The sequence below is a fragment of the Felis catus genome, chromosome B3 (genome assembly GCF_018350175.1).
Source record: "Felis catus isolate Fca126 chromosome B3, F.catus_Fca126_mat1.0, whole genome shotgun sequence".
Classification (NCBI taxonomy): domain Eukaryota; kingdom Metazoa; phylum Chordata; class Mammalia; order Carnivora; family Felidae; genus Felis; species Felis catus.
Window position 1 is genome coordinate 28,146,639 of NC_058373.1, and position 11,657 is coordinate 28,158,295.

Genomic DNA, 11,657 nt, shown 5'->3' on the forward strand with positions numbered 1-11,657 from the left:
TATGTAGCCCTTAAATCACTGCAACAGCACAACTACCCCACAGCTTTCTCACATGTTCCTGAAGAACCCTCCCACTCTGGCCACACACACAGGACCACATTCTGCCTAGGGTTTGTTGAATTGACTCTAAAGTAAGAAAATTGTCTGTTTTCCAGTGTTTGTGGGCTATTTGTGTATCGTGCTCCTTATGCTGCTACTGCTCATCTTTTGGATTGCACCAGCCCATGGGCCTACCAACATCATGGTCTACATTAGTATCTGCTCTTTGCTGGGGAGTTTCACCGTGCCTTCCACCAAGGGCATCGGGCTGGCAGCCCAAGACATCTTCCACAACAACCCATCCAGTCAACGGGCACTCTGCCTGTGCCTGGTGCTCCTCGCCGTGCTTGGTTGCAGCATCATTGTCCAGTTCAGGTACATCAACAAGGCACTTGAGTGCTTCGACTCCTCTGTGTTCGGGGCCATCTATTACGTCGTATTCACCACCCTCGTCCTGTTAGCCTCGGCCATCCTCTTTCGGGAATGGAGCAACGTGGGCCTGGTGGACTTCTTGGGTATGGCCTGTGGGTTCACTACTGTCTCTGTTGGGATTGTCCTTATACAGGTGTTCAAAGAGTTCAATTTCAACCTTGGGGAAATGAACAAATCTAATATGAAAACAGACTAGGATGCAACAGGGGGGTGGGTGGCTCAAGGAATAGGAAATGGATGTGGTTTCTGGTCCTAATTTGATGTGAAGTAGAAGAGACCCTAATCACTGGTATTAAAGTTGCTTGCATATTAATGGGTGGTCTGGTGGACAGTAGGGAGCATTGCTCAGCATCCAAGTAGGGGCCCAGCCCTCTGCAGTCTAAAGTTGCTAAATGGTTGTCTGGGCATCATCTCTCTCTGATGAGAGGAATCTCATGTTCATTGCCATTAACCTGGAAGCTTTCATGAATACTATTTCCTTTAACAATATTTTAACATTATTTAATAGAAGATAAAGTTGGGCTCTTTCCGGTTAGTCTTTGCAGGGGAGCAGATATTGTTACTTAGAAGATTATTTTGGAAATGGGGGAAATTGTTGTCTTACAGTCTGACTATACAGTAAATGTGTCTGTAGTTGTGTTATTTTGCATTAAGCATGTATAACATTCAGGTACCTCATCCAAATAAGAAGTATATACATTTAATTGTTTTTAATCTGCTAATGAGCTGACTCTCCCACCTCCTACTCCAAGACATTTTAATTGAACATAGAGAATGAGTGGACATGATGCAGAGTTCCATTTATAGGATGACTTTCAATAGCTCAAATCAATTTCAGTGCCTTTATCACTTGAACTCTTCACTTAATTTGACTATTACTATGTGTATGTTCTCTTAGAATAACTCTTTGATTATACTTTAATATTTCACTATTCAAAATATAAATGTATAGAGCAGTTAGAAATAACAGTATATTCATTTGTTGGAAGAAAGTCACAGTGAAAGACACATAAGAGCAAATTGACCTTTTTAGCATGTATTTATTGTCCAATTAAAGACAGTTGACTTAAGTAGCATAAGGTATTTTATTTGTATTTAATCTATGTAACTGGGACCCAGTATCAAATATATCCACATTCTCTTTCAGTGACCATTGTGGCCATTCCAAAGAAATAAATTATTCAACTTGATAATAAGGTTGTTAGATGAGAGAGTAACTGTTCAATAGCACATATATCAGGTTCCCTATAATACAGGAACAGGTTAAAAGACACAGTCAAGCTCAGGCAAGTTTCTGAAAATTGGAACATACAAAGTAAGTTTTCAAAAGAATTTCTACTAAAATGAAAACAATTAATTTAGCCATCTCCCTGTTGTTTGAGATGACAGAGCACCCTATAATTCCTCACCCAACCTCTCATTAATCTTCTGAAATGCAAAATAGCCACTAAATATGCCAATATTTGGATCAAAGAGATCATTTGTCTGTTTATAGTAACCTCCTATGTATAGTAAGTGGGAGCAAAGCACAAAGTGATGCAAGTTGTTTCATCAAGATATCATGTACTTCATATGCAATGTTTTATCTAATAGGGAACTGTGCCAAGTTGGAAAATTGGATTGGGTAAGGCAGAATTAGTGAACTAGAATATCACATTTAATAATACCCAAATTAAAGTTACTCACTAAGGAAAAAAATATTTTTTCAGGCAAAAAGAGCATTTCTAAATACCAAAGAAATTGTTCCCTAAAGTGTGGGGAAGCTAAATAAAAGGCTAAATAAAAGAGGCTAAATAAAATGAGGATAGTTTAACATACAGTGAAGAACACCTTTATGAATTAAAAGTACATGTGATGGCATGAGTTGTCAGTGATTAGTGAACTAAGAGCAGCAACAAAATTGTTTAAAAAATTTTTAATCTTACATTAACTGACAGTTAATAAATACTCAAAAAGTCCCTCACTTTTTTTTTATCAGCTCCTAAAGATTTGGGTTTTTTTATTATCAGGTATTTTTAGGAATGCAAGCCTTAATTTATTGAACTGAACTTTCTGAAAATATCATGTAGCAGTGTCAGTATAATAGTTTCCTACATAAGGAGTTTGAGACATTAAAAGAATACATGTGGTGAACAAAAGTATACTGAGAAAGTTCATGTGTCTTAAGGAAATTATCTTGTTTATTTTGTTACAGCTTACAGTTGAAGCTTAGTTTAAATTCATCTATTAGTGTTCCTCATTATATTTTAGTTCACAGTTACTCCATGGATACTCAGCAGTGGTATTTTCTGGATGATCATCCCTGTTTTGTTTTGTTTTGTTTATAGCAAAACAAAATCTGAAAGTAGTAATAGTTGATCTCCTCTTAAGGATGACTTGTTCTGGAACAGTTGGACTCTCCCAGGTTTAGCAGATTATTTTGGTGGGATGCACAGCTTTCCTTCCAGTGGGACAAAGTTCTTAGGATTGTATTTCAAGTGTGTGACTCTAGCCTCAAATGGACATGACCAGCAGTCTAAAGAGCCCAATTTTCAAGTTTGACATAGAGCATATAACTTCTGATTTAATAATATATATGTATTTTTTATACATTCATGTTTTCATAATTCATTTGGAATTGCAAAGAAAAAAAAGGCCTCAAAGTGAGAGTTTGGGAGGAGCTAGAATGGGAATGGGTCTCATTGGTCTCTCCAAAAGTAAATACATATGAAACATTTTCATGATTATACTATTCCTTGGGCTTTATCTCTGATAAACTAAGAAGAAATTTACCTACCGCCTACTTGTTTTCAAGCCTCTCTAAAATCTTCTATTTCTGATCACAATTTGCAAATTTACTCTGGATACTTAAATAAGCCGTTTCTCTCCTCTACTACTTGGACAATGCTTTGTTTTTTCATCTGAATCTTTGCATTTGAAAAGATTGCTTTCTGTTTTGCTAATTGATCAAGTGTAGGGCCTATTAAGGATTCTGAGACCACCCTGGGCATTTTGTTCTTCTAGAGGACTATTCCATCTCTGTAGAGAAGGTCCTCGAGAGGAAGGGCGGTCTGCTTCTTGCCACACATGGAATAAGAACTGCTCATAACTCGTTCTTCAGTCAGATGTCACTACAGTATTTTCACATTAGAATGTTAGTGAAATACACTTTGCTGCTCTTGGTTCAGCAATAAGAAATATTCTTTCAATTCCTACTTTTCAAGCAAGTTTGTTATACTCAATATTATTTCCAGAAGTTCATTCCAGCTGTAGTAGGTTGGTCTTTGTTCTTTTTCTTTGGGTTTCATGTCTGTCAGAACACTATTAACGTGTACAGTCACCCCTCATCTTCCTTCTTCCTTGACAGCTTCACTCTTTGTAAATACTGTGCTCACTTCTAGAAGCTAGTTCCTAGACATTTGTAAAGCACTGATATGCAGTGTCTTCCAGGTGTAGACAAGCACTTTGGTCCATGGAGACCAAAGGTATTGATGGCTGCATAGTTCTTATTGGGAGATGGTACCTCTCTTTTCCAAGCTGCTCAACTAATCTAGAATAGTGGAGAAAGTGCTCCAATTGTCTACAGAGCCATGGCCATTGCTCTTTTTTGATGCCTACTTGATCCTGACTTAGACCTCTTATGACCGAGTAGGAAACTGGAAAGAGAAAAATGCTTCAATTTAGATCTGTTCATGACTGTCTGATTGGTTCCAGTGGTCTGAAGGAGTTATCCTTCTCACTGTGTTTGAAACCAAGGAAGTAGTTCACCCATCAAGCAGGATTAGATGGAATCTTGGTGTTCCGCCTTCTCAGGGACCAAAAATGTAACATTAACAACTTAGTATTGACCTTCTTCCCAAGGACATGTCCATGTTAGTTTTTCATATGTTTTACTCATAGTCATAGCTAGAAGCCTGTTAACTTGAGTTGGAAAGAGAAAAGATCAAGTTGCACACCAGTCACACCATAAAACAGTTTATCATATAAAATACCTCAATTTTCTGTATTCCTCACTTCCACCTCACAGTTGTACTGGTGATGAATTTTAAGGGTCTGTCCTTTAGTTTATTGGTGATTTTTCACATCTGGCCAGATTCTTATACCTCCATCATATACTTGAAAAGATTAAGAATTATAGGAATGAGAATGAGAATTTGGCTCAGTATCACTACTTGTTTATTTTCATATACATTTCTCACATGCTGTGAAATGCAACAAGAGAATTATATTTTAAGAAATGTAACTTTATGTTACATCAAAAATTATTGTGTAGTAAAAAGTTGATACTCAGTAGAACAATGATCATGTAAATAAATCTATTTCAGATGTACCCAATGTGATAAAAAGCATTGTCTAGGACCCCAGAGCATGAGCCAGGGAGAAAGATTTATTTGTTCTTTTCTCTATTTTTCCTTGAATTGTGCAACTATAGGTGAGTCACTTAACCTTTCTGTGCCTCAGTTTCTCTACCTCTAAAGGGGTGAGATGGTTCTCCAAATCACCTGTTTTAGAGCACTCACACTTTTAGCGTGTGCTGGTAGCCTCAGACAAGAGTGTTATGTGTAGGATTGCTCTGGAGTGGTGAAGTGGAAACTCAGCTTGCACTGGGCATTCTGTATGCTCAGGACTGTGCTTTAGACATGCAGCTTCAAGCACTGAGTAAGCAAAGGAAGTGCTGGGTGTAAAGTTTGCACGATTCCATGAAGCTTTAATTTTTCTTTTTTCTTTTTTTTTTTTTTTAAGGAAGGCTTTTATATATTCTATTATAAAACGTGAAGGTTAAACAGGGACTTTTAAAAGCTGCACTGAAAGATCACATTCTGATGATGTGATAAGATTTTCTGACATTCTGCGTATGTTTATGTTCTGCAGAAGATTCAATGACCTGTGAACCAGATTGATTCTGTTGTGTTAAATTTGGTAGGAATGATGCTGAACTTCCTGCTTCCAAGCAGCTCAACCCTGACCATGAATTACCTGACACCAGGTAAATGTCAGGAGCTCCCAAACCACTAGTGCCAAAAGGTCACGTTGAAAAGTTTCTTTTCTTTGTCAGAATGTACTAATTCCCTCCCCCCACCTCTATGTCAGTGTTTTTGCACTTTGGAATAATTTAAAGGTACTGTTTTCCAGTAGCATTCCTGAGTGTTGTTGCCTTTTTAAATGACAACTATTACTTTCTTGTAAAATGGAATATAATCGTGAAAGAGAAGAAGACTAGATAAAAAATGTAAAATGTTGATTGACTGCATAAGTTTTTTCCTGTAAATGTATCAGGGGAGCTTCCAATTAGCATACATACACACATTTGTCAATGGCTAAGACTTGCTTATCTTTTGCTTTATAGAAATAGTCATAGCATGTTGTAATTGCCTTATGTAAATAAAAAAGGCTATTTATTAAGTTTTCCAATAATATTTATTAATCTGTATGTGTTTTAAAATAAAATAACTTATTTCTAGCTGAACATTTGTTGCTTTTTTTTTTTACCCACTACTTGAAACACCCATGTAGTCCCAGGTTCTATATCATCCTAATTCCTCAATTAAATGTTTCCCATGTTCTTTACAGAAACAAATAGCCCAGTTCCCATCATGATTTAAAAAATATGTGCCTGTGAATATCTTAGGGAGCAAAACCATGATGTGTGAAGGAATTTACCATCTAGTGATTACTTTCTGACACAATTAAAGAAAACCAGGTATATTTTAATATATTAATATCTTTTACATGTTTGGGGAGTATATAACATAACATTTTATTATATTTTAAGCACATAAAACTTTAGAGAATTATAACACATCTTAAAACTACAAGTATCATCAGAAATCTTATTATTAATCTTTTTAGTGTCCTGTAAGTCACTTTGTTAAACAGAAAAATATTTTATTTGAGAAAAAATATGTATTTTTTAGGCTCTGTCCAAAAGGATTTAATTACATTTTTAAAAAGATTTTTAAAATCATTTTTAAAAAGATTACTTGTAAGCAATCTCTACACTCAAAGTGGGTCTTGAACTTACAACCTCCAAATCAAGAATCACATGCTCCACTGACTGAGCCAGCCAGGTGCCCCTAATTACTCACATTTTGATCAAACTATATCTATTTAGAAATCAGGAACAGACATTTTTAAAAACCACCAAATGTTTCTATGGATACCCCTTTCCACACAGGTTTTTGAGGTTGTGAAGCGTGTAAGTGCCAAATTCTACAAAAACTTGTCCTGGTTGGTTACTAGTATAGAACTGTAAGTTTCAGCTTCTAGCCAAGCGCAGTAGTAGCTAGTAGTACTGCACCTAGTTCTGAGGGTTGTATAAAATCAGGCATGCCCCCTGCCCTCCAAAGAGCTTATGCTCTATTTTCTCTGTTCCTGAGTCATGTGCCTCTCTGATGACTCATGGCATTGTTGGCATCTTTGTTTTAATGTTTATCACCTGGTACACCATATTTCAAACCTCACATGGTCGTTTCAAAAAGTTTTTTTGAGTTTGAGAGCTAAGGCAGTCAGGAAACAAAAACAAAGATACTTCTATCTGTACTAGCAGTTCAGAAGAGAAGGATTCCAGCTGAGGAAATCTGAAAGTTGGGATTTGAATTGCACCATGGCAAGCAGGGTAGGAGGGATGCTAATCAAGTAACAAACACAACAAATCCATATAAAATAACTGAAATAAAGGGATGGAAGATGGAGAAGTCAAAGTGTGGTTGCCTGTCTATAAAATGGAATCCTTTTACTTTTGGTGATGATGTTAGGGGGATCTTAGTGTCCTCCTTACCCAAATTTGGTGTGCTTATTGCTGCTCTAACAAATTACTACAAACTTTTTGGCTTAAAACAACACAAATTTATTATCTTACAGTTCTGGAGGACAGAAATCCAACATGAATTTAACTGGGCTAAAATCAAGGTGTTATCAGGATTATATTCTTCCTGGAGGCTCTAGGTGAGAATCTGTTCCCTGCCTTTTTCAGCAGAGGCCTTGCACATTTTTTGGCTTATTCCCCTTTCTGCAACTTTAAAGCTAGCAATTAGCAATGTTGCATCTCCCTGATCCTTCTTCCGTTGTCATATCTCATTCTCTGTCTCTGACACTTATGCCTTTGTTTTGTTTTTTGTTTTTTAAGAGGGAGAACATGTGTGCATGGGGGAGAGGCAGAGAAACGGGGAGGGGTGGGGGCGGGGAGAGAGAATCCCAAGCAGGCTCCATGCTCTTAGTGTGGAGCCTGACGCAGGGCTTAATCCCATGAACCAGGAGATCGTGACCTGAGCTGAAATCAAATCAGACACTTAACTGACTGAGCCTGCAGGCGCCCCTGCCTTCTTACAAAAACCCGTGTAATTATTTTGTACCCACTTGGACAATCCAGGATTATCTCCCCATCTCAAGACCCTTAATTCAATCACAGGTGCAAAGTCCCTTTTGCCTCTAACATAACATAGTAACAGGTTCTATGGGTTAGAACTGTGGAAATCTTTGGGGAAGGGGGCTTTATTCTGCCTACCATATCCACTCCCCATTTCATCAAATGAGGTAATTATTAAAAGCCAATTCCTGGCTTTTAATGAACATCCTAGTGTTCTACCTAAATTTACTTCAAGTTATTACTATCTTTTCCAGACAGCTCTCCTCTCTCCCTCCAACAAATGTTTTTAGAATATGCCCTACTACATTTTTAAGTCTATGGTCTTGAGTAAACTTAATAATATTAATTGGAAAACATTTATATAATACCTTTAAAATGCTAGAGATACCAGAGGACAGATGGGGAGGGGGTGGTTTAAATAAGTGATGGGGATTAGGGTTAAATAGGTGATGCACTTGTTGAGATGAGCACACGGTGTTGTATGCAAGTGATGAATCACTATATTGTACACCTGAAATGCTGTTCTTGGGCTCTTGGCTGGCCTCTGTGGTAACAAAACCAAAACACAGAAGAGCAACTTAAGAACAATTTAGACATGAGAAAACTATTTGATTTACTAATACATGATTTTCAAAAATACTGTTTAGTAGAGAAGTCTTGCTTATATAAGTTGTTTCTATAACTGACAAAAAATTTTACAGCTTTATTGAGGTATAATTGACATACTGTAAACTGCACATATATAAAATATACATTTGGTAGGTTTTGATGTATGCGATATGTTATAGATTGATCGCATCACCATGAGCAAAACAGCAAACATATACATCACCCCAAAGTTTCTTTTTGCCCCACCCACTATGATCCCTCTCTGCCTTTCTTGTTCCCTCCACTCCCAGTCAACCACCCACTTTGTTGCTATATATTACAATTGTTTATTATATACTCCTTTGGTCTGGCTTCTTTCACTTACCAAAATTATTTTGAGAATTAGCCATGTTATAACATGTATCAGTAGTTCATTCCCTTTTATTGTTCAGTGGTATTCTATTATATGGATACACCACAGTTGCTCATCCACAGTTGCTTTGTTGTTGGACATTTGAGTTGCTTACATTTTTTTGGCCATTACAAATAAAGCTGCTATTGAATGTTCAATTACAAGTTTTTAGTGGATATATGCTTTCATTTCTTTTGGATAAATACCTAGGAATAGAACATCTGGGTCATATGGTTGATATATGTTTAACTCTCTAAGGAACTGCCAAACTGTTTTCCGAGGAAGTTGCACTATTTTATAATCCCACCAGCAGTGTTTGAAAAGGAAGTGGATTTTTTTTTTAATTTTTTTTTTCAACGTTTATTTATTTTTGGGACAGAGAGAGAGACAGAGCATGAACGGGGGAGGGGCAGAGAGAGAGGGAGACACAGAATCGGAAACAGGCTCCAGGCTCCGAGCCATCAGCCCAGAGCCTGACGCAGGGCTCGAACTCACAGACCGCGAGATCGTGACCTGGCTGAAGTCGGACGCTTAATCGACTGTGCCACCCAGGCGCCCTGGAAGTGGATTTTTAAAAATTTAAAAATGTCTTATGATCAATGCTTGAGCATTCACATTATATATAGAAATGCTGGGGCGCCTGAGTGGCTCAGTCGGTTAAGCTTCCGACTTCGGCTCAGGTCACAATCTTGTGGTCCCTGGGTTCAAGCCCCGCATCGGGCTCTGTGCTGACAGCTCAGAGCCTGGAGCCTGTTTTGGATTCTGTGTCTCCCTCTTTCTCTGACCCTCCCCTGTTCATGCTCTCTGTCTCAAAAATAAATAAATGTTAAAAAAAAAAAATTAAAAAAAAAAAAAAAGAAATGCAACATCACGTGCTAGAGAGTGATCTGGGCATTTAAGAAGCCTGCATAATGTTAGCAAGGTATGTTATGTACACTTATGAAACAATGCATTGTATAATGTGACTGTTAAGTGTCAGATGGGAGGACCAGATAAATGTGAGAGGAGTCTGTGGACTACAACAAAGAGAGAAAGCTGAATAGATGAAGCAGGGCTTTGCTGGAATGATTAGAATACTGGCAGAGAAGACCTGCAAACAAATTCCTTAAGTTAAATTAACATAATTTCTAAGTATTCATGCAAACCACTACTTTCATTATAATCATCTGCCTCCTATAGGTATCTGTTGGCATTTGTTAGTTATTGCTACATACCAATCCACATCAAAATTGGTGGCTTAAAGCAACAATCATTTAGTCTTTTTCATAGGTCTGTGGATCAACAGTGCATTCAACCAATTGGATCAGTCTGTTGGCTCAGTCTCTGGAGTCTGGACATAGTATGGTTCATCTGGGTAGCTTTACAAGTTGCTCTGTTCCACATGGTCTCCTTCTCCAGCAAGCTAGTCCAGTTTCTTAGCAAAATTTAGACTGGGAACCACCACATTTTCTTGGCCGAAAACTATCCCCAGTCCCAAGGCCAAGGCAGAATCAGGGGATGGGGTGGAGCTGCAAAGTCACTCTGCAAAATGTTTGGGTACATTTATAAGCAGAGAATTGCCGCCATTTTTCATCAATCTATCACATCATCAGAGACGAACATGCCAACCATCTTTCAATATGTAATGTAATTCCTTATTTGGCTATGTAATCCAGCTAGAATTTGGCTGAGACCAAAGAAATAAGCAAAAAAGGCCCTCTGAGTCAGTTCTAAAATGGCACGATTAGCTGGTTACCAAGCTCACAAAAGATTAAAAACTTTTAAATTAGTGGCTGCATAGTCACTTATAACAAAACCAGAGTGTAGGGGCTGTGTAGTCCAATTAGACTAGTCTGAAAAGAGCAAATTATATTTGGCATTTTCTGGTTCAACAAGCACTCACTTAAAAACATCCCCCCCCCCCCCCCCCCCCCGCCTCCACCTGGGTGGGTCAGTTGGTGGTCATGGGACCCTTGATTTCAGCTCAGGTCTTGATCCCATGGTTCATGGGTTCAAGTCCACCTCAGGCTCTGCACTGACAGTGCAGAGCCTGCTTGAGATCGATCTCTCTCTCTCTTCCCACCCCTCCACAGCTCGTGGTCTCTCTTTCAAAATAAACTTAAAGAAAAAATCCCATTCTACATGATTAACATTTCAAATACTAGTTTGTTTTTTTTTTTTTTTTAATCTATTCAGAAACAGGAACAACATACCCAGAGGACCTTGGCACCTATAACCCGACCTGGCTAGTCGCACCCCATCCCGCCCCCTCCTCTTATAAATGAGCCCTCTGTCTTTGTCCATTTTATAGAAAACCATGATTGTGGGTTCTAAGAAAGCCAAGGCGGGATAGTCTAACAGTGGGTTGCCTATGTATCTCATGAGAAATACATCGCTGCTCCAAGTGTCTCAAAAGGCGCTTTTACCAAACCACTAAAAAGAACGCCATCTCTACGGGTTTCGATTAGGTCACCCTCGGGAAGAAACAGCCCCACTTGGAGCCCAATCCCGCCCCCACCACTTGGTTTCGCACCTCTGCGTTCCGGGACCCGCCTCCAGCCTCCTGGCCCAGCCCTAGCTCCGCCCCTTGCCCTCTCGGAGCACCATTTCCCTAGGGATTGCTAGGCAGTCTGCTTAAAATGCAGCTTTACACGGTAACCGCGTAAGGGAATTCGCATTTTAAGCAAGCAGCACACAGTTCTTTGACTTCAATCACTTGCTCGTCGAACCTACTTTGCAAAATATCGCATCCACTCCTTCCTTCATCCCGCCCCGCTCTCTTTGCTCTCCACAGCCCAAGGCCAGCTAAAGAAACCGGAAATCCACAGTAAGGTGGGCCGGGGCGGGCCTTTGCTGCGTTGC

At 38.7% G+C, this 11,657-nt stretch overlaps 1 protein-coding gene across 1 annotated transcript in view; it reads left to right on the forward strand.

The window, feature by feature from the left end:
* The window catches only part of NIPA1 (NIPA magnesium transporter 1), a 96,081-nt gene extending 90,164 nt beyond the window's left edge, over window positions 1–5,917 (forward strand). Inside the window, exon 5 of the mRNA XM_023255034.2 lies at window positions 156–5,917. Coding sequence (XP_023110802.1) covers window positions 156–667 — 512 coding nt within the window. The 3' untranslated portion in view covers window positions 668–5,917. The remainder of the gene's footprint in view (window positions 1–155) is intronic.
* Window positions 5,918–11,657: the final 5,740 nt, after the last annotated feature.